At 32.0% G+C, this 24,989-nt stretch overlaps 1 protein-coding gene across 1 annotated transcript; it reads left to right on the forward strand.

The window, feature by feature from the left end:
• Positions 1-21,695: 21,695 nt before the first annotated feature.
• Positions 21,696-22,043, forward strand: LOC148266140 (uncharacterized). The gene has a single exon (XM_088220562.1). It carries the CDS (start codon positions 21,696-21,698, stop codon positions 22,041-22,043), a length of 348 nt encoding a protein of 115 aa, XP_088076688.1.
• Positions 22,044-24,989: the final 2,946 nt, after the last annotated feature.

Genomic DNA, 24,989 nt, shown 5'->3' on the forward strand with positions numbered 1-24,989 from the left:
CCCTGTTATAGAATTGAAGTCTAATTATCAATAATACAGTATTTTGTATAATTTAAAAAATTTCGAGAATTAATTACAAGTTACTAATGGAGCCAGAACCGATTATTTATTATTGTTTGTCATGTTTAACTAATTGTTTGATTTTACAACTTTAAATACATGATAACATACTGGACTGTCAGTAAGCGCAACTGAAAGTTCAGTATTTCAGACACCGATTCGGGTAAGAATCCCTCACCTTATTTTCTATTATAGAAATGAAGTCTAATTTAAAAAATTTCGAAAATTAATTACAAGTTACTAATGGAGTAAGAACCAATTATTTATTATTGTTTGTCCTGTTTAACTGATTCTTTAATTTTACAACTTTAAATGCATGATAACATACTGGAATTGGTAAAATAATTTAGTTGTGTTTTCTTAATACATGTATTGTTTGTCTTGTGTTGATTTACGGTTAAATTGTAAAACTAAAAATTAAATGTAAACAAAAAATTGATTGGTTAAGTGCATGAATGAATGGTAACTTTACTGGATATATTGAGAAATGGTGGACGGACCGGGTACATAGAAAACTCTACCATGAACGTCGCCTCATACCAGAAGGGGTATCCAAGATTGGTATTTTTGGTGCTCATACCAAACGGGATATGGGAACGGCCCGTTTTACCTTCATATCGGACGAGATATTGAGGGATGATATTCTTAACACTCATATCGGACGGGGTATGAGGACGACTAATTAGTTGATAATATTGAATAATGGTTCACGCGTAGTGGGACATCCCTATAGACCCCTATGGATGCCAATAGACAAATAAAAAGAGAAGTTTGTTATTCTTGCTTACTAAAAATGAGATTAAAATGTTATTTGAATTATTATCTCTATAAATTGGTTTTAAAAATCTCGCAACGGTAAGTATGCAATAAATGATTTTACTTATGATAAATGAATTTACTTAAATTAAGAGCTCCATTGGTTGGTTTTATGATTTTTACTAACCTTCAATTTTTGTGTCGTTAAGTAGTGTGGTATTTTTACTAGGCTAGTGTAGCTCATACATTCATTAACTATTTTAAATTAAGAGGACCAAGACCTAGATCCCAATTAACAAGGGGGTTGTGAATAATTCACCACCTGAACTCCTTCAAAAGCTAGTGAAGGTAGTCCAAGAATGCTTAGTTGTCTACTTTTCGTTTATTTCTTTAATTTTCATTTGTTTTCTTTTTTGAAGAGATATTCCCGTAACTCTATTGGGTATTTAAAACTATTGTGTAAAGAATGTAAACCTTAACTCTATTATTTCGTTTTCGCATTTAATTTATGATTTTATTTTTTTTTAAATTCCGAGCCGTTATAATAATTGAGTTTGTGATCAATAATTTGAGAATAAGATCTTGAATTTGATAGTTAGATACAAACCCATAATCTTCTACTCGAGAATTTAAAATAATCTTAGGTTGATAACTTCCTCCCTCATTTGAAAAAAGGATGAATTTTAAATTAAAGTGAAATATTTGTTATCCAAAAACTCATATTATTACCAAAACATTAAAGAGAAGAAAAGAATTATGATTTTTTTTTGAGATAAAACTAATTAAATGTTAAAAAATATATTCTAAATTTTATTATTTCAAGAATATTAAGTTCAATTTAATTTTTTTTTTAAAACTAAAAAAATTATATTATATTTTTAATTTATTACAAGGATCATAACTAAAAGAATGTAGTTGTCATAAAATATATATTTTTTTTGTTTCAAAATGTCATAAATTTATTAAAAATTATCTTAATTTGATAATTATAATTTTACTAATACATTAGTAAACTAAATCTTTATTTTAAATGAATCAAACGTTACAAGACAATAACTACTGTCAACTTATAATATACTTATAAAATAAAAATAGTTATTAGATTCATAATTTTTAAATAAAATATAAAATTTTAATTATTATATAATTATATTGATTTAAAAAATATAAAAGTTTTCCCACAATATTCCGGCTCAAGTAAAGCTGACAAATAGTCACGGATTGCCACTTACTTTTTTGGTATTTAATTTTTTATTTAAAAGTAATTTAATGTCCAATTGCGTCTTCAAAAGTCAATGTTTTTTATTTTATTTATTTATTTCTAAGTCAAATTAATTTATACAATTTTTTAATTTAAAGTAATTTTAATTTGAATATAAATGAATGTATAAATATTTTGTATTAAAAAAATATAGGATTTATATTTTAATTTTATAATTATAAGTTTTATTTCATACAATTTAATCAATTATAAGGTAAATAAATGGAAGAAAAATTATTTTTCTTTTTTTTAAAAAAAAACAAAATCTGTTTTTTTTTTATAATTAATTTAATTTATTTTATTTAGTCAATAGGTGTTTTGATATTATAGTATTATTAATTGGATAATACAAAATAACATGATTAAAAGAAGTGAAGGGACAAGTCTTCATATATTATCTTCTTTTAAAGAAAATATACCTTTTGTTTCCAAGATGGCAAATGCCTTTATTCATTAACAAAAAAAATAAATTATATATATATCTATATATGTTTATGGTTACATATATTATTAACCTGTCCATCCAAAGATTTTCATATGTATGTCTCATGGTATGACAAAGAAATGAAATAAAGTATGCTTACTCATAATACAAGTGTAAGTATGCATGAGAACCACCACCATCCATAATTACCTGCAGGATGCAGCTAACATATATATATATATATATGGAAGAATTTTAAGCATTGTATTAATACCTATACCTATATATACTGAAAATTTATAGAAGTCAGCACGTATCAACTGGACAAACTAAGGGTTTCACTTCATGGTCTCCAAGCTAGTATACAACTACGAGTCTTGTTGAGATATCATTCGTGTAGTTGGTATATATAAACATATTCTCAATCATGCTTAGATGCTTAAAAAGGAGAAACCAAAGATAAGGACGGAAGCAAAGATAACACCTTTGGTTGTGAAGCTCCAAGAAACTGAAACCCTCTCCCTTTCTATTCTGCAATCGGGTCGCTTCTGGTTTCTACTGCCATGGCCTCTGCAACTTTCCCCTTTCGAGCTTCCTACTCTCCTCTGCCTTCTTGTCGCTTCATCTTCTCCTCTTTGAACCTTGCTTCTTACCGTGGCTTAACGCGAGAAAGGCAGAAAGAAAGAGCTCTGTGTTGTTCTTCGACCGAGAAACAAAGGAGCTTTAACGGGGAGGTTCAAAACGACGTCATTTCACCTGGTGATGAGATGGGTGTATGGGCTTGAGAATTTCACTGAGCTCTCAAAGGGTTTTGGGCTGGTTAAATTAGGAATTTAAAAAAGTTTTTAAAGGAAAAATATGTAATTGGGTTTGCCAAGAAAATGCAATTAAAAATTTTGGCTCGATTTTTTATTTTCAATTTCATATTTATTTGCTTCCGAAACAAATTTAGAGTATTTATTAATTGATATTAATATGTATAAGAAATTATTAAATTCAATGAGTTGATTAATATCAAAATTAAAGAAGAAATTGAAAAATTTAATGCTAAAGTAAATGGTGTTCCTTTTTGTTATATATAAATATACTTTTTCTTCTAACTAGTTGCAAATGTTTTAAAGATAATAACCAACCAGAAAGCGACGAAAAATAGAGTTTGGATAATTATTAAATATAATGACAGGGAACAATTCAAATTCTTTTTATATAATTTTATCTGTCGCAAGTGTTTTAATATTAATTTCTCATGTATTTGCGCAAGAAGAATTGATTGAGAAATACGGATGTGCATCAAGGATGACTGCACATTGTGGAAACGAAATTTATTCAGGTCTAATTGACATCGGAACAATTACTGATGATTGTTGTTTGAAACTCGTAGAAATGAATAAAACATGTCATGATGCTTTTGTTGAGGAAATTTTTGACGACCCTGCTATCAAAGGAGAAAAGTCTAACATTCTTGCGAATGGCAAGAAAATTTGGGAGAGTTGTGCTTTAATTGCTGTTAATTCGCCTCACTAACTACGTGTATGAATTATCTATGTTATATATATACATTAATTGATTATTATAATTTTACTAAAAAATGTAAAACTCTTATAAAAGATAATTTTAATTATTGAATCAAACCATTAAAATCTATTAAGTTTAATCATAGTTTTACTCTTAAGAATTCTTTTTCTCTTCATAGTTTTTAGAAAATTCTCTCTCTAAGTTAGTTAAATTGTGGGATTGAAATTAATAGGTAAAATTATCTTCTCACATGTGCAGTGGCATTATCTATAGTTTTTGTTCGTGTCTATAATTAAAGTATTTAAAGTCACAGGAAGGCTCATAAAGAAAAAAAAAATTCACAAGGATATGCTTCTTTGCATTTAGATTGATTATGTAAAAATATGTTATTATTTCTTTTAGATAAATTATGAATCTCTAATGTTGAACTATTATACATATAACTATAAAAGGTCAATCTACTGATATGCAAGTGTTGACTTATTAGTAAGAACTATGGTCTGCTTTCTTTATGGTAAAATCGTAAGTATTTTCATCTTGAATTCTTTGTTTTAACGTGGATGACTTATGATCACTGTAATACTATACTTTGTTGCAAAAGATTGAAGTAGAAATGAAGCTATATCACAATCAGAATAATGTCTAATCACAATTTGGCATCTTTATTGAAGAAAGATTACAATTGATGTATATAAAGGTCATTAAAAAATTCAAAATACTCATTGAGATGTAAGATTATAATAAAATAGACAAGATGAAATTATTTCAATGATTATTTAATTCTCTTTTATCTTTAGGGGGTGGTAAAAAATCTGTAGCTTGCTAAAACCGTCATTCCCGATATAGACCATTGTGGGTTTAAATTAAAACCAAGTTGAACTGCATTGGATCGAAGTGTATTTTTCTAATTTATATGGTAGCAAGTTTATGTTTAACTTGTAAAAATATGTTAAAACTGATTTAACACTGTTTATTAATTAAAAACTCTAAACCACTCAACTACTCGAGCTCCACTTCCCAATCCTACCAATACACATACAGTAGCCATTAAAGGTGACTTGTCTCCTTCATCTTATTTCTTCCATCTTCATCTAATCATCTTTTTCCTTAATCTCATCATATGTATTCTCTTCCTTTATCTCATCATTTATATCTTTCTCCTTCAATCATCTTCATCTTCATCTTCACAAATTACAGGTATGTCAAGGGATTCACAACCTCTTTTATAGCTTCACACTCAACATTCTTTTGTAACATCTCGATAAGTTTGTTGCTCACTAGAGATCTTCCATCTTCAAATTTGTGACTCACCAAAGAGTCTTCCATCTTCATCTTTGACTAATGGGATGAGCCGAGTTGGGTTTGACCATAAACCCACACGGTGCAAAAAGAACTAATTTTTTAAAAATTAGTCTTGGGTTTTGAGTGAGTTCACGGTAAAGTATTCCGATCAACCTGTAGAGAAAAGAATGGTGATCACGGTGATATAAAAATTGTATCAAACGGAGGCCGGGAAGGACCTCATCGGAGGCAAAAATCGAGGAGGGACGCGGCAGCCCGCTGAGTTTCGGCCGTTTGGCCGGGAGTTTGGCTCCGATTTAGCCACAGGGGAACTCAGCATTGAAAAACGAGCTGAGAGTATGAAATTTACCTCGATCGGCGGTCGAAAAACTCCCCGGTGTGGCGGCGGGTGGCGGTGGCCGGCTCCTCCGGCGTTTGGTTCGTCTTCTCCGGCGAGGGCTGACGGCTAGGGTTTTTGTGGTCAGGTGTGGAGGGTTTATTTATACCCTTTGCCTTTTAATCACAGCCATCCATCTTGATTTAATCTGGACCGTTCGATCGCGATTTAATTTGAATTAAATCTGGACCGTCCATCGCGATTAAATATGAGCCGTCCGTACTTGATTGAATCTGGGCTGTCCGTGCGCGTGCATCTGGGCCGTCCGTGTGCACGAGGACACATCTGGGCCGTTCGATCGCGTGCACGCAGATCGCCCACGTGGCCCGTTCCCGGGTCGGCGTGGCCTTGCCACGCGGCAGGTCCTGGTTGGCCAGGGTTGCTGACTGGGCCGTTGACGTGGCTGCTGACTTGGCGCTGACAGGGCACAACTTTTCTAAATTACGTTTTGACCCCCCGATTTCCGATTTTCTTTTCAAAAATACCCCTAGAATCTAAATTTTCACCTATTTTTTCCAAAATCAATTTCAATTAAATCCAAATAATATTTTTACCCAATTTTATCATTATTATCATTTTTATTTTTATTAAATTAAATTATATTAAATTACATAAATCAATTAAAATTCAATAATTACAAAATAAATTAAATAAAATAAATTAAAAATTAATAATAATAATAATAAAAATGATAAAATTAATGGGTGTTACATCTATAGTCATAGACGCAAATCAAACCAAATATGTAACAATATTTAGTAACTATGTACCATCTTCACTGAAAAAAAATTGTAGCTAAAGTTGTAATGGTTATAGAAGCCATAACTATATCTGTAGCGCCCGGACCGAGAAGGAAAAAAAAAAAAAGCCACGTCGGCAGCCACGTCAGCAGGCTCGGTCAGCAGTCCCGGCCAACCGGGACCTGCCACGTGGCAAAACCACGTCGTTCCAAAAAAGGACCACGTTGGCGATCCACGTGGGCGCGATCGGACGGCCCAGATCAAGCGTACGATCGGACGGCCCAGATTTAAACGCACGGACGGCCCAGATTTAATCAAAAACGGACGGCCCAGATTAAAACAAAATGGACGGCTGAGATCAAAAGGCAAGGGGTTATAAATAGAACCCCCACACCAGACCACAAACCCTAGCCGCCTGCCGCTCGCCGGAGAAGACGAACCAGAAGCCGGCCGCCGCCACCCGCCGCCGCACCGGAGGAACTTCCGACCGCCGATCGAGGTAAATTTCGTACCCCGACTCGTTTTTCCACGCTGATTCCTTCTGTGGCCAAATCGGAGCCAAAATCCCGGCCAAACGGCCGGAATGCACGGCCGAAGCCCAGCGGCGCCGCCGCGCCCTTCTCGGTTTTTGCCTCCGATGAGGCCCTTCCCGGCCTCCGTTTGATGCAAATTTTATATCACCGTGATCACCACTCTTTTCTCTACAGGTTGACCGGAGCCGAATCACCAAAACACGAACCTCGCCAGAGAGCCGCCGCACCCGAGAGCGCCGCCGCCGGTAAGCTCCATTTTTCCGTGATTTTTTGGCCCCCTGAGGGCCCTAGGGTTGTTTTCTCGCAGGGACCGATGCGAGTGGGGCCGAATTCGGCCGGAAACGGTCGAAAACAGCCAACCCGAGGCGAATCGCCGCCGCTGGCCGTCGCTGTAGCACGGCGGAGCCGCCGTGCCAGAGTTGCGATTTGGGCCAAAAGGGGCCCTGGGCCTAATTTGGGATTTTTTTGGAACAAGTGCAGGTACCAGTATTGCGTTTCAGTTCCCCGTGGAAAATTCAGAGAAAATTAGGGACAGCCTGTAGGCGCACTGTGAAGCCGTGTTCGGACCCCGAAACAAGTAAGGACCCCTCACTCTATTTCCTATCACGGTTTTAAAGTTCAATAAATGATAAAACGGTATTTCATGAATCAACGAATGTGTGAAATTGCTTAAGGTCGCTAATGGAGCCCGAGTCTAGTGTATTTGTAGGTTAACTGTTATTTGGCCTGTTTTACAGTCTTCAATGCAGCATGAGGTTCGATGTTTTCATTTTATGGTTTCGTATGCATATTGTACTGTTTTATTGATTATGGATTGAATGACTGAGGTGTTGATACTGCATGTTGTCTGTTTGGCATGAATTACTGTTTTGCTTATCTAAATGCGAATTGATGATGCTGACTGAGGAAAAAGGCGAATGAAAGATTATGTGAATGGAAATTGTATAATGAGTTTAGCCTGACTAGATATCCTGGGAGCTGGTGGACGGACCGGGTCCGTAGGGAACCCTACCGGGATTGTGGTCTCTCATACCGGACGTGGTATGGAGATCTTATGTGTTTTGGCGCCCATACCGGACGGGGTATGGGGACGGCCCGTTTCACCCTTATACCGGACGGGGTATTGAGGTTTACAGTTTTGGCGCCCATACCGGACGGGGTATGAGGACGACACTGGAATATGATCTCAAGTGTTAAGGATTAACGGGTAGCGGGACCCCTAGGGACCCCCATGGATACTAGTGGGCTGGTGAATTAGGGAAATATGTTGTGAAACTATTGAATTACGAAGAGTGTGATAGGTATTATGTTATACAGTTCATATATATTTTCATGATGATGATGATGTTATTACTTTCATATATTGTTTTATGAATTTCACCGAGGTGAGTAAATGGTAAAGGTTTTATTTTCGATAAAAGGATTTGTTATAAATTATACTCCATTGGTCTTTTTGTGTTTTTCTACCCACCTTTACCTCCGTGACGGTGAGATATCGTGATGTCTTTACTGGGTTAGTGTAGCTCATTCCTTATTTAATCATTTCAGATCAAGAGGACATCGTTCCCGAGCCGCTTCCGCAGGAGGACGACGAAGGGGACGCCTAAGGACTCCATAGTCACATTCGTAGTTTTTACTTTCAAGTTTCTCCTTTAGGTAGTTTAATCTTTTATATTTTGTGAGCACGTTTTGGTTTTAGTGTAAGGGATGTTATTCAAATTTTGACTTCGCTTCCGCATTTGATATTTTTAATATACACTCCATTTTAAATTTCCGGGGCCGTTACAATATCTGGTTATGATTGTAAGCTGTAACTAAAGTTGAAACCTCGAGAATAGAAATTTTTGTTTGTAAAGCTTATCACAAATTTAATAATGATTATGGAAGTCTAAAAATAAGAAATAAAAGAAGAAAGTCCTAAAACATTATGTTGTAGAAATTCATTATATTATAATTATGTGATGTCAGTGCCACTGTGATTAACGTATTATAAATGTTAACTTCTATCTTTTTATTAATGTATTTAATATAAGTCGATCTAAGATAACATATATATTTTTTAAACAAGTTGTCAAGTAATTATCACAATGGATTGAAGTGTAAAGCTGCTTTCCTAATATGTTTATGTTTTTATTAAATTTTATTTTTGTTAAAATTATTTCAAGTTTAAATATATATATCTTCATATATGAGTCAGTCAACCTTATATCTTTGTGCATTTGGGTGTGTTTACGAGTAAATCTTTGTAAAAAAGTATGAACTTAAGACATATAAAGTTTTTATTAGTTAGAATTAATATTATTAAGAAATTGTTAACTTTAATAAATTCATTTATATCAAAATTGAAGAAGAAACTGATGTATTACTGCTAAATAAATTGCGTTATTTCTTGTTATGTATAAATAAACAGATCATTTCACTAATTACAAAGGTTTCAAAGATAATAAGCAACCAAAAATTAGAGAAAAGTAGAGTTTAGCTAATTATTAAATACAATGACATGACACAACTCAAATTCTTTTTATATGATTTTGTTTATTGCAAGTGTTTTAATACTAATTTCTCATGTGTTTGGGCAAGAAGAATTGATAGAGAAATACGGATGTGCATCAAAGATGACTGTACGTTGTGAAAATGAGATCTACTCAAGTTTACTTGATATAGGAACGATTAGCAATGACTGTTGTTTGAAACTCGTAGAAATGAATAAAACTTATCACGATGCTTTTATTGAGAAAATTCTTGATGACTTTATTATTAAACGAGAAAGGTTTAAAATTCTTGCTAACGGCAAAAAAATTTGGTAGAGTTGTGCTTTAATTGCTACAAATTCGCCTTATTAAATACATTTATGAATTATTTACGTCATATATAAGCACCAACTGATTATTATAATTTTTACTTAAAAATGTAACATTCTAACTAACGAGGCTTTTAATTATTGAATCAAAACCATTGATATTCATATTAATTGATTTTAAAAATCACACAAGAAGAAATTATCTCCATGATTATTCAATCCTCTTTCATCCTTGGAGGTGGCAAAAAATCTGAAGTCCGCCAATGTATTTATACATGCGCGCGGAAATTAGGAGGGAATGTTTTGTGGGTTCACATAGAAGCTTACTGAAGAGTGGGAACAGTGCCGCCTTGTTCCGCCATTTTTTCTGTTCCTCACCTTCCCCAGATTGACCCTAAATTTTTTTGAATCGAATCGACAAAAATTGATAGAAAACGAGATTGCGATGAACGTTGCACAAATTATCCTGGTTTTTTGACAAGGGTTTAGAAGCAGTAGGGAAAATTAGTGAAAAGAGCGGATCAAGAACGAGGGAAGGTGTTTGAAAGTATAGGTTTTGATGTAAGGGGGATCGCAGAGCTTTCTTATCTTTGAGATTTGGATTTGGGTTTCGCTTGTGGTTTGGTCGTGAGGCGAAGAAGGTGGGAGTCGCAGAGCTTTCGTAGCTTTAAGATTTGGAATTCTCATATGTTGTTTATTGACTGTAAATCTGAAAATTAGTTCTGCATAGATCATGAATTTGAGATTTGGCTTGCTTGTGTCGGATCTTGCATTCAAATATTCAATCAGGTCATTTACGTTACGTGTTGATGTGACTCGTTTCATAATTTAAGCCACCGATTGCTTGTCTTGCTTTCCTAATGCATTCTTGCTACTTTAGCTCTGTGTTGTTCTGCGACCGAGAAACAAAGAAGTTTTAACAGGAAGGTTCAAAACGACGTCATTTCACCTGGTGATGAGATGGGCCGAATGGGCGTACGGGTTTGAGAATTTCGCTAAGCTCTTAAAGGGTTTTGGGCTGGTTAGATGGGCTTAAATGAACTGGATTTAATGGGGTGGATTTGCTATTAAGGAATAAATTTGGGATGAAATTAGGATTTTAAAAAGTTTTTGGGTTGTTGTCTTTAGAAAATGAAGAGGAAAAATATGTAATTGGGTTTGCTAAGAAAATGCAATTAAAAATTTAATTGCTTCTTTTTTCAACTTCTTTTTATTTTCTTTTTTTAGTGATACGATGATAATAAGAAAGTTGATACCTTTAGTATATTATTTTTTTATGTAAATTAAATAAATTTTTTTATTTATTTAATCCTGAAATTTTATTTATTTTTTCTTATTTTTTATTTAAATAATGTACAAAATTAGAGTACGATATTAGTGAATTTCACTGTTATTTTTAACCAAAATTTTTAGTACTTTGAAATTGATTATTTATAACCTATAGTTCACTACTGATACACGCACAAAACTCCAATGTTGAAATAATACATATATACATGTGTTCATATATTAGCAATTTGTCTTGTGTCTATTGTAAGTTATTGTGGAGGGAATATTTGTGCTTATGATGTGAAAAGACCTTATTAATTGATATTAATACATAAAAGAAAGTATTAAATGCAATGAATTAATTAACATTAAAATTGAAGAAGAAACTAAAAAATTTAATGCTAAAATAAATTATGTTCTTTCTTGTCATGTATAAATCGACTTTCTCTTTCACCAATTGCAACCATATAAAAGATAATAAGCGACCAAAGAGTAAATAAAATTAGAGTTTAGTTAATTATTAAATGCAATAGCAGGACGTAACTCAAATTCTTTTTATATGATTTTGTGTATCACAAGTCTTTTAATGCTAATTTCTCATGTATTTGCGCAAGAAAAATTGATTGAGAAATACAAATGTACATCAAGGATGACTCCACATTGTGGAAATGAGATCTATTCATCTCTGTTTGATAGAGGAACAATTACTGGTGACTGTTGTTTGACACTCGTAGAAATGAATAAAACCTGTCACGATGCTTTTGTTGAGGAAATCCTCGACGACCCTACTATTAAAGGAGAAAGGTCTAAAATTCTTGCGAATGGCAAGAAAATATGGGAGGATTGTAGTTTAATTGCTACTAATTCACCTCATTAAATACGTGTATAAATTATCTATGATATATATATGCAACAACTGATTAATATAATTTTACTAAGTGATGTAAAATTCTTATAAAAAATAATTTTAATTATTGAATCGAATCATTAAAATTCATTAAATTTCATCACAGTTTTTCTCTCAAGAGTTTTTGTTAATAAGTTTTAGAAAAATTATATCTCTAAGTCCATTAAAAAAATAGGGTTGAAATTGATAGGCAAAATTATCTTTTCACATGTGTCGTGGCATTATCCATAGTTTTTGGTCAATTTTTATTATTAAAGTATCTAAAGTTATGAGAAGATTCGTAAAAAAAAAAAAAAAAAGAAATTCACAAGCATATGTCTATTTGCATGTAGATGGATTATGTAAAAATATATTATTCTTTCTTTAAGATAGATTATGCATCTCCAATGTCAAATCATTATATACATAACTGTAAGAGTAAATCTACTTATAAGCAAGTGTTGGCTCATTGGTCAAAACTATGGATCCACTTTCTTTATGCTACAGTCTTAAGTACTTTGATTTTGAATTCTTTGTTTCAAGGTGGATTATTTGTTACTATTGTAATACTGTACTTTTTTGTAAACCATTGAAGTAAAAATAAATCCGTATCACAATTAGAAATCAAGCAAAATTTGCAATTATGCCCGATCACAGTTTGTCATCCTTGTTAAAAAAAGTTATAATTGATGTATATAAAGGCCACGTAAAAAATTCAAAATATTCTAGGAGATGTAAGATTATAATAATACATACAAGATGAGATAATATCCAAGATTATTCAATCCTCTTTCATCTTGAAGGGTGGCAAAAAATCTATTGCCTGTCAAAACTATCCTTCCTAATATAGACCATTGTGGATTTAAACCAAAACCAAATTGAACCACATTGGATGGAAGTGGTTTTTTGAAATTTGTATAGCAACAAGTTTAATTTGAAAAAAATTAGTTTGAATCAATCCAACATGTTTATTAGTTAAAAAATAAAAAAATATATAAGAAAAATTAAAAACTTTAAAACACTTAACTGCTCTAAACTCCACATCTTAATGCTATCAATATACATATAACAACAACCAATAGTAGGTGAGTCGCCTCCTTTATCTTATTCCTTCCATCTTCATCTAATCATATTTTTCGTTCATCTCATCACCTACATCCTTTTCCTTTATCTCATAATTTACATATTTTTTCTTCAATCATCTTCATCTTCAGCTTCACAAATTGTAGGGTTGTTAAGAGATTCACAACCTCTTTCGCAGCTTCACACTAAACACTCTTTCACAACATCTCTATAAGTTTGTTGCTTGCTAGAGATCTTCCATCTTAATATTTGTTGTAATGACCCGGAAACTTAAAAGGAGATAAAGACATAAATTGAATACGGAAGCGAAACATTAGAGCTTACATTATTTACACAATAATTTAGAATGCCCAATAAGGATACGAGAATGTCCTTTATAAAAGAATAATATATTATAAATGTTAACTTCTATCTTATTTTTAATTAATGTATATATATATATGTCGATATAAGATAATATTTGTTCTCAAGTAAACAATGAGTTTCAAGTAATTATCACGTGGATTTAAGCGTCAAGCTGCCTTCCCAATATGTTTAATTTTTCATTAAATTTGGTTTTTGTAATTGGGCTTCCTTTTTTTAGATAACTTAATTGAATTTGTCAATAAATGCAATTAAAAATTTTGGCTTGATGTTCTTTTTTATTTTTTTAAAAAAGAGAAAAAGCTCCCTTTTTTTCAATTTCTTTTTATTTTCTTTTATCACTGATAGAATGATAATAACAAAAAGAATAAATATATTTTTTTATTCTAAATAAAATAAAATGTAATATCTCGAACCTCAGAATCTAGGCTCGGGATGACATAATCTAATTTTTTTAATTATAATAATAATAGTTAGTTTTAATTTTTTTTAAATTTTTTTTAGAAATATGGATTTTGGATGAGTTTGAAAATAATTTTAAAAAACATAGAAAAATTGTAAATAAAAGCAAGGCGTATTTGAAGGAAAAGTTTAAAAACAAGGGCCGAATCGCAAAAATAGAAATTACTGCCACGTAGGACGACCACATCAATAGCGCGGTGAGCTAGAACTCGCCGCAAAGCAGACACGCTGGCACGGGCTCCATGCGGGCGATCCCCATGCCAAGCAATCAAACGGCTTGTGCCACTCTCGATCGCACGAACGACCTGGATTGACTTCCCAAAAAAGTGAGATCGGACGGCCCACATGCCTTCTATTAAACGACGCAGATCTTTTTTCTTAATAAACGCGATTGGAAGGCTTAGGAGGCTCAACACGGGCCGGGATAGACGGCCCATATCGAGGGGAGGGTATTTAAACCTCTCTTCTAACCAAAACCAAACCCTAGCCGACACATGTGTGTCCATATCTTAACAATTTGTCTTGTGTGTGTTGTAAGTTATTATGGAGGGAAATATTTGTGCTTAAGATGTGAAAAGACCTTATTGATTGATGCTAATACATATAAGAAATTATTAAATGCAATGAATTAATTAACATCAAAATTGAAGAAGAAACTGAAAAATTTAATGCTAAAATAAATTGTGTTCTTTCTTGTCGTGTATAAATAGAATTTCCCTTTCACTAATTGCAACTATCTCAAAGATAATAAGCAACCAAAGATCAACGGCTAGAATTCATCCTCCACTATGAAAATCTGTGGGTGCAAACACGTGTAAAATGGATGGATGGTTCTTTCCCGCTTCTTCCCCAACCAAACACAGTCCATTTCCAAACCCTTGAGTCTCTGGAATTGATCTCATTTCCCCATCACTTGAATTTCTGAGAGTGAGATTTGTTAAAAATTAATTTATAAATTAGAATATAATTAATTAGTTTGTCCGTAGTTGAACTTCATAAATTAGAGTTTATACATATCTTTAGGTTGGGTAGAAGTTGTGAGTCATAAATTAGATTTATTATGTTTGTTAGTGGTTATAATTAATTCTAGTAGTTGTAATAGTGCCTATAAATAGGCATGTACTTGAAGTTTTTTAAAAAGAACCATAATAAAAAATCTTAAGTTTTCTCATTAGTCTCTCTAATCTCTTCCTCCTATCTCTAACAAAGTGGTATCAGAGCTTAGTTTTTTTGTTAAAATTCTAGAAATGGCTAGCAATAATCTATTTTCTTTCCAATTTTCTAGTCTTACAAAAGAAAACTATGAGAGTTGGTGTTTTCGTATGAAAGCCATACTTGGCTCACAAGATGTATGGGATATTATAGAAAGAAGCTTTACTCCACTCGAAGATGAAGGATCCTTAACTCAAAATGAGAATGATGCTTTTGCAAGAACAAATAAGAAGGATCAACAAGCTCTCGCACTCATCCATCAAGGTTTGGATGAATCTATGTTTCTAAAGGTGGCCGATGCTACCAACGCAAAGCAAGATTGGGAGATTTTGAAGAATTCCCTCCAATGAGTTGACAAGTTGAAGAAGGTATGACTCCAAACTTTACGATGCGAGTTTGAAGCTTTGAAAATGAAGGATGTTGAATTTTGCTCAATGGTAAAGTCTATAGTAAGCCAAATGAGGAGATTTGGTGAGATGATAAAAGATGTTCGTGTGGTGTAGAAAATTCTTCGATTATTGCCACCAAAATTCGACTATGTGGTTTGTGCCATTGAAGAATCAAATGATCTAAACATTTTGACATTTGAACAATTAGAGGAATCTCTACGAGTTCATGAAGAAAAAATAAAGAGAAGATGAGAAAAGTCTTTAGAACAAGTTCTCAAATCAAAGGCATCTTTGAATGATGGTGGAAAGTAAAGAGGACGAGGAAGAGGTAGAGATCGTGGTCGTGGTCATGGTCAAGAATTTAAAAGAAATGAAACTCAAGATGATGTCGATAACGAAGACAAAAGTCAACCATCAAATAGAGGTCGTGAAAGAGGAAGAGGAAGAGGAACAAGTAATTATAGAAATTCTAATAAATCAAATATTGAATGTTACAATTGTCATAAATATGGACATTATGCTTGGGAATATCGTAACACTTTAAATGAGAAGGACGAACAAGTAAACTTTGTCAATGATAAACAAGATGAGAAAGAAACAATTATGTTGCTAGCATGTAAAGAAGGAAATAGTGATATACATAATTCATTATACTTGGATAATGGAGCAAGCAATCACATGTGCGTCAATAAAGAAAAATTTGTGAAGCTTGATGAGAAGATTAATGGTAATGTTTCTTTTGGAGACTCTTCAAAAGTTTAAATTTAAGAAAAATGTACAATTCTAATCTCTTCAAAAAATGGTGGGCATATACTTATTACTAATGTTTACTATGTGTCAAAGTTAAGAAGTAATATTTTGAGTTTGGGCCAACTTCTTGAAAATGGATATGAAATTCATATGAAAAATTATTGTCTTTGGCTTAGAGATGAAAGTGCTAATTTGATTACAAAGGTGCACATGTTAAAGAATATAATGTTTATCTTGAATCTCAAAACTATTGAAGCAAGATGTTTGAAGGCTAGTATGGAAGATAAAACATGATGTTGGCATATGAGATTTGGCCATTTGAACTTTGGCGCACTAAAGGCGATGGGAGAAAAAAATGGTGAAAGGGATGCCATTAATCAACCATCCTAATCAATTATGTGAAGAATGTCTATTTGGAAAGCATTCAAGAAGGAGTTCCCAAAAGAAGCTACTATAAGAGCAACCAAGCTACTTCAACTTGTGCATGCCTATGTGTGTGAGCCAATCAATCCACTCTCATTTGGTAAAAACAAATACTTTCTACTATTTGTTGATGATTTTAGTAGAAAGACTTGGGTATATTTTTTAAAGCAAAAATCAGATACTTTTGTTACTTTTAAAATTTTCAAAGATCTTGTAGAAAAAGATTATAGTTGTAAAATAAAGTCTTTGAGAACAGATAGAGAAGGTGAATTTACTTTCGAAGAATTCCATAATTTCTGTGAATATAATGAAATTCGTCACCCTTTAACGGTTCCAATATCACTACGACAAAATAGAGTTGCCAAAAGAAAGGACAGAATTATTCTTAATATGGCTAGAAGCATGTTGAAAACAAAAAACATGCCCAAAGAATTTTGGGCTGAAGCAATTTCTTGTGCAGTGTATTTCTCTAATAGATCTCCATCATCAAGTTTGAAAGACATGACTCCCAAATAAGCATAGAGCAGAATGAAACCTAATGTCAATCATTTGTGAGTTTTTGGAAGTATTGCATATGCTCATCCACAACAAAAGAGATCTAAGCTCAATGATCGAAGTGTCAAACATATTTCCATTGGGTATGATACAAACTCAAAAGGGTATGAATTGTATAATCCAAGCAATGGCAAGATCATTGTAAATAGAGATGTTGAATTTAAAGAAAAAAGCTACTAGGATTTGAGTTAAAAAACAAGAAAATGCTTACAATTTCTTTCCATATTTTGAAGAGAAGAACCAAAAGACCATGGTACCTTTGCAAGAAGCAACTCCAAAAACTCCGACGTTGAAATAATACGTATATACACGTGTCCATATATTAGCAATTTGTCTTGTGTGTGTTGTAAGTCATTATGGAGGGAAATATTTGTGCTTAAGATGTGAAAAGTCCTTATTAATTGATGCTAATACATATAAGAAATTATTAAATGCAATGAATTAATTAACATCAAAATTGAAGAAGAAACTGAAAATTTTAATGCTAAAATAAATTGTGTTCTTTCTTGTCGTGTATAAATGGAATTTCTCTCTCACTAATTGCAACTATCTGAAAGATCATAAGAAACTAAAGAGTAGACAAAACTAGAGTTCAGCTAATTATTAAATACAATGGCAGGACGCAGCTCAAATTATTTTAATATGATTTTGTTTATTACAAGTGCTTTAATGCTAATGTCTCATGTATTTGCGCAAGAAGAATTGATTGAGAAATACGGATGTGCATCAAGGATGACTGCACATTGTGGAAATGAGATCTATTCAGCTCTATTTGATATAGGAACAATTACCGGTGACTGTTGTTTGACACTCGTAGAAATGAATAAAACCTGTCACGATGCTTTTGTTGAGGAAATTCTCGACGACCCTACTATTAAAGGAGACAGGTCTAAAATTCTTGCGAATGGCAAGAAAATCTGGGAGGATTGTGCTTTAGTTGCTGCTAATTCGCCTCATTAAATACGTGTATAAATTATCCATGTTATATATATACAACAATTGATTATTATAATGTAAAATTCTTATAAAAAATGTTTTTACTTATTGGATCGAATCATTAAATTTCATCATAGTTTTGCTCTCAAGAATTCTTTTTTTTTCCATAGTTTTTAGAAAAATTATATCTCTGAGTCCAGTAAATAATAGGGTTAAAATTAATAGGCAAAATTATCTCCTCACTTGCGTTATGGCATTATCCATAGTTTTTGGCCAGTTTCTATTATTAATGTGTCTAAAGTCACGAGAAGATTCGTAAAAAAAAAAAAAAAAAGAAATTCACAAGCATATGTCTATTTGCATCTAGATGGATTATGTAAAAATATATTATTCTTTCTTTAAGATATATTGTGCATCTCCAATGTCAAATCATTATCTACATAAATGTGAGAGGAAATCTACTTATAAGAAAGTGTTGGCTTATAGTTTCTTATTCGAATTCTTACCTTAATAAATGACATCTAGGAATTTACAGGCGAGTTGAGAAAATATTAACGTTTTCAGTTAAACGAGTTTTATTAAGAACGAGCTCCGTTTGTTGTTTTATGTTTTCTACAGCCCTTTGATTTTTTGGATCGGTGGTAAGTCGTCGATATTCTTACTGAGCTAGTTTAGCTCACCCTTTATTATTAACAATTTCATATCACGGCGATCAATACCCGGATCCTGAACAACAAGAAAACTAGTTAGGAGATTTTCTCTCTGGTTCTCCTGTTTTGAGCAGAGGTCGATCACATTTATTTTCTTTATTAGTCAATTTTATTTAAGTTTTTCAAGGGTATTCCCGTAATTTTATTGGACATTTAAAGTAAACTGTGTAAGGAATGTAACCCTAAACTCTAAATTGCTTATGCTAAAATATAAATTTCAGTATATTTTTGTTATGCTACTTCTGGGTTATATTCTCGGGATCTCAAGTATGGGTTTGGACTTTTACATAAAAACTTTCATTTAATTTTATATTTATTTACTTCTAAAAATTCTAATTTTCTATTTAAATAATGTACGAAATAAAAGTATGACACCAGTGAGTTTCACTGTTCCTTTAACCAAAGCATTTAGTAATCCATTTGGTATTTTGAAATTGACCATCTTCAACCTAGAGTTTGCTACTATCACTAGTCTTGTTACTGCCTTTTCTATAAACAAAACTCCAATATATTTAAGAAATTATATGCGCAAGACTCTAATATATTTAAGAAATTGTATGCGCAAGACTCCAATATATATAAAAAAAAAACTCCAACGTTGAAATAATACGTATATACACGTGTCCATATATTAGCAATTTGTCTTGTGTGTGTTGTAAGTCAATATGGAGGGAAATAATTGTGCTTAAGATGTGAAAATTCCTTATTAATTGATGCTAATACATATAAGAAATTATTAAATGCAATGAATTAATTAACATCAAAATTGAAGAAGAAACTGAAAAAATTTAATGCTAAAATAAATTGTGTTCTTTCTTGTCGTGTATAAATGGAATTTCTCTCTCACTAATTGCAACTATCTGAAAGATCATAAGCAACCAAAGAGTAGACAAAACTAGAGTTTTGCTAATTATTAAATACAATGGCAGGACGCAGCTCAAATTATTTTAATATGATTTTGTTTATCACAAGTGCTTTAATGCTAATGTCTCATGTATTTGCGCAAGAAGAATTGATTGAGAAATACGGATGTGCATCAAGGATGACTGCACATTGTGGAAATGAGATCTATTCAGCTCTATTTGATAGAGGAACAATTACCGGTGACTGTTGTTTGACACTCGTAGAAATGAATAAAACCTGTCACGATGCTTTTGTTGAGGAAATTCTCGACGACCCTACTATTAAAGGAGACAGGTCTAAAATTCTTGCGAATGGCAAGAAAATCTGGGAGGATTGTGCTTTAGTTGCTGCTAATTCGCCTCATTAAATACGTGTATAAATTATCCATGTTATATATATACAACAATTGATTATTATAATGTAAAATTCTTATAAATTTTTTTTTAATTATTGGATCGAATCATTAAATTTCTTCATAGTTTTGCTCTCAAGAATTCTTTTTTTTTTCCATAGTTTTTAGAAAAATTATATCTCCGAGTCCAGTAAATAATAGAATTGAAATTAATAGGCAAAATTATCTCCTCACTTGCGTCGTGGCATTATCCATAGTTTTTGGTCAATTTCTATCATTAAAGTATCTAAAGTCACGAGAAGATTCGTAAAAAAAAAAGAAAAAGAAAAAGAAAAAAGAAATTCACAAGCATATGTCTATTTGCATCTAGATGGATTATGTAAAAATATATTATTCTTTCTTTAAGATAGACTGTGCATCTCTAATGTCAAATCATTATCTACATAAATGTAAGAGGAAATCTACTTACAAGCAAGTGTTGGTTTATAGTTTCCTATTCGAATGCTTGCCTTAATAAATGACATCTAGGAATTTACAGGCGAGTTGAGAAAATATTAATGTTTTCAGTTAAACGAGTTTTATTAAGAACGAGCTCCGTTTGTTGTTTTATGTTTTCTACAGCCATTTGATTTTTCGGATCGGTGGTAAGTCGTCGATATTCTTACTGAGCTAGTTTAGCTCACCATTTATTATTAACAATTTCATATCACGGCGATCAAGACCCGGATCCTGAACAACAAGAAAACTAGTTAGGAGATTTCCTCTCTGCTTCCCCAGTTTTGAGCAGAGGTCGATCACATTTATTTTCTTTATTAGTCAATTTCATTTAAGTTTTTCAAGGGTATTCCCGTAATCTTATTGGGCATTTAAAGTAAACTGTATAAGGAATGTAACCCTAAACTCTAAATTGCTTATGCTAAAATATAAATTTCAGTATATTTATGTTATGCTACTTCTGGGTTATATTCTCGGGATCTCAAGTATGGGTTTGGACTTTTACATAAAAACTTTCATTTAATTTTATATTTATTTACTTCTAAAAATTCTAATTTTCTATTTAAATAATGTACGAAATAAAAGTATGACACCAGTGAGTTTCACTGTTCCTTTAACCAAAGCATTTAGTAATCCATTTGGTATTTTGAAATTGACCATCTTCAACCTAGAGTTTGCTACTATCACTAGTCTTGTTACTGACTTTTCTATGAACAAAACTCTAATATATTTAAGAAATTGTATGCGCAAGACTCCAATATATTTAAGAAATTGTATGCGCAAGACTCCAATATAAAAAAAAAAAAACTCCAAAGTTGAAATAATACGTATATACACGTGTCCATATATTAGCAATTTGTCTTGTGTGTGTTGTAAGTCAATATGGAGGGAAATATTTGTGCTTAAGATGTGAAAAGTCCTTATTAATTGATGCTAATACATATAAGAAATTATTAAAATGCAATGAATTAATTAACATTAAAATTGAAGAAGAAACTGAAAAAATTTAATGCTAAAATAAATTGTGTTCTTTCTTGTCGTGTATAAATGGAATTTCTCTCTCACTAATTGCAACTATCTGAAAGATCATAAGCAACCAAAGAGTAGACAAAACTAGAGTTTTGCTAATTATTAAATACAATGGCAGGACGCAGCTCAAATTATTTTAATATGATTTTGTTTATCACAAGTGCTTTAATGCTAATGTCTCATGTATTTGCGCAAGAAGAATTGATTGAGAAATACGGATGTGCATCAAGGATGACTGCACATTGTGGAAATGAGATCTATTCAGCTCTATTTGATATAGGAACAATTACCGGTGACTGTTGTTTGACACTCGTAGAAATGAATAAAACCTGTCACGATGCTTTTGTTGAGGAAATTCTTGACGACCCTACTATTAAAGGAGACAGGTCTAAAATTCTTGCGAATGGCAAGAAAATCTGGGAGGATTGTGCTTTAGTTGCTGCTAATTCGCCTCATTAAATACGTGTATAAGTTATCCATGTTATATATATACAATAATTGATTATTGTAATGTAAAATTCTTATAAAAAATGCTTTTAATTATTGGATCGAATCATTAAATTTCTTCATAGTTTTGCTCTCAAGAATTCTTTTTTTTTTTCATAGTTTTTAGAAAAATTATATCTCTGAGTCCAGTAAATAATAGGGTTGAAATTAATAGGCGAAATTATCTCCTCACTTACGTCATGGCATTATCCATAGTTTTTGGCCAGTTTCTATTATTAATGTGTCTAAAGTCACGAGAAGAATCGTAAAAAAAAAAAAAAAAAAGAAATTCACAAGCATGTCTATTTGCATCTAGATGGATTATGTAAAAATATATTATTATTTCTTTAAGATAGACTGTGCATCTCCAATGTCAAATCATTATCTACATAAATGTAAGAGGAAATCTACTTATAAGCAAGTGTTGGCTTATAGTTTCCTATTCGAATGCTTCCCTTAATAAATGACATCTAGGAATTTACAGGCGAGTTGAGAAAATATTAACGTTTTCAGTTAAACGAGTTTTATTAAGAACGAACTCCGTTTGTTGTTTTATGTTTTCTACAGCCCTTTGATTTTTCGGATCAGTGGTAAGTCGTCGATATTCTTACTGAGCTAGTTTAGCTCACCATTTATTATTAACAATTTCATATCACGGCGATCAAGACCCGGATCCTGAACAACAAGAAAACTAGTTAGGAGATTTCCTCTCTGCTTCCCCAGTTTTGAGCAGAGGTCGATCACATTTATTTTCTTTATTAGTCAATTTCATTTAAGTTTTTCAAGGGTATTCCCGTAATGTTATTGGGCATTTAAAGTAAACTGTGTAAGGAATATAACTCCAAATTCTAAATTACTTATGCTAAAATATAAATTACAGTATATTTTTGTTATGCTTCTTATGGGTTACATTCTCGGGATCTCAAGTATCGGTTTGGACTTTTACATAAAAACTTTCATTTAATTTTATATTTATTTACTTCTAAAAATTCTAATTTTTTATTTAAATAATGTACAAAATAAAAGTATGACACCAGTGAGTTTCACTGTTCCTTTAACCAAAGCATTTAGTAATCCATTTGGTATTTTGAAATTGACCATCTTCAACCTAGAGTTTGCTACTATCCCTAGTCTTGTTACTGCCTTTTCTATGAACAAAACTCCAATATATTTAAGAAATTGTATGCGCAAGACTCCAATATATTTAAGAAATTGTATGCGCAAGACTCCAATATATTTAAGAAATTGTATGTGCAAGACTCCAATATAAAAAAAAAAAAAAAAACTCCAACGTTGAAATAATACGTATATACACGTGTCCATATATTAGCAATTTGTCTTGTGTGTGTTGTAAGTCAATATGGAGGGAAATAATTGTGCTTAAGATGTGAAAAGTCCTTATTAATTGATGCTAATACATATAAGAAATTATTAAATGCAATGAATTAATTAACATCAAAATTGAAGAAGAAACTGAAAAAATTTAATGCTAAAATAAATTGTGTTCTTTCTTGTCGTGTATAAATGGAATTTCTCTCTCACTAATTGCAACTATCTGAAAGATCATAAGCAACCAAAGAGTAGACAAAACTAGAGTTTTGCTAATTATTAAATACAATGGCAGGACGCAGCTCAAATTATTTTAATATGATTTTGTTTATCACAAGTGCTTTAATGCTAATGTCTCATGTATTTGCGCAAGAATAATTGATTGAGAAATACGGATGTGCATCAAGGATGACTGCACATTGTGGAAATGAGATCTATTCAGCTCTATTTGATATAGGAACAATTACCGGTGACTGTTGTTTGACACTCGTAGAAATGAATAAAACCTGTCACGATGCTTTTGTTGAGGAAATTCTCGACGACCCTACTATTAAAGGAGACAGGTCTAAAATTCTTGCCAATGGCAAGAAAATCTGGGAGGATTGTGCTTTAGTTGCTGCTAATTCGCCTCATTAAATACGTGTATAAATTATCCATGTTATATATATACAACAATTGATTATTATAATGTAAAATTCTTATAAATTTTTTTTTAATTATTTAATCGAATCATTAAATTTCTTCATAGTTTTGCTCTCAAGAATTCTTTTTTTTTTCCATAGTTTTTAGAAAAATTATATCTCCGAGTCCAGTAAATAATAGAATTGAAATTAATAGGCAAAATTATCTCCTCACTTGCGTCATGGTATTATCCATAGTTTTTTTCCAGTTTCTATTATTATTGTGTCTAAAGTCACGAGAAGATTCGTAAAAAAAAAAAAAAAAAAAGAAATTCACAAGCATATGTCTATTTGCATCTAGATGGATTATGTAAAAATATATTATTTTTTCTTTAAGATAGACTGTGCATCTCTAATGTCAAATCATTATCTACATAAATGTAAGAGGAAATCTACTTACAAGCAAGTGTTGGTTTATAGTTTCCTATTCGAATGCTTGCCTTAATAAATGACATCTAGGAATTTACAGGCGAGTTGAGAAAATATTAACGTTTTCAGTTAAACGAGTTTTATTAAGAACGAACTCCGTTTGTTGTTTTATGTTTTCTACAGCCCTTTGATTTTTCGGATCAGTGGTAAGTCGTCGATATTCTTACTGAGCTAGTTTAGCTCACCCTTTATTATTAACAATTTCATATCACGGCGATCAAGACCTGGATCCTGAACAACAAGAAAACTAGTTAGGAGATTTCCTCTCTGCTTCCCCAGTTTTGAGCAGAGGTCGATCACATTTATTTTCTTTATTAGTCAATTTCATTTAAGTTTTTCAAGGGTATTCTCGTAATCTTATTGGACATTTAAAGTAAACTGTGTAAGGAATGTAACTCCAAATTCTAAATTACTTATGCTAAAATATAAATTACAGTATATTTTTGTTATGCTACTTCTGGGTTATATTCTCGGGATCTCA

This window comes from Carica papaya, chromosome 5, assembly GCF_054855325.1.
Source record: "Carica papaya isolate Zhongbai chromosome 5, ASM5485532v1, whole genome shotgun sequence".
Classification (NCBI taxonomy): Eukaryota; Viridiplantae; Streptophyta; class Magnoliopsida; order Brassicales; family Caricaceae; genus Carica; species Carica papaya.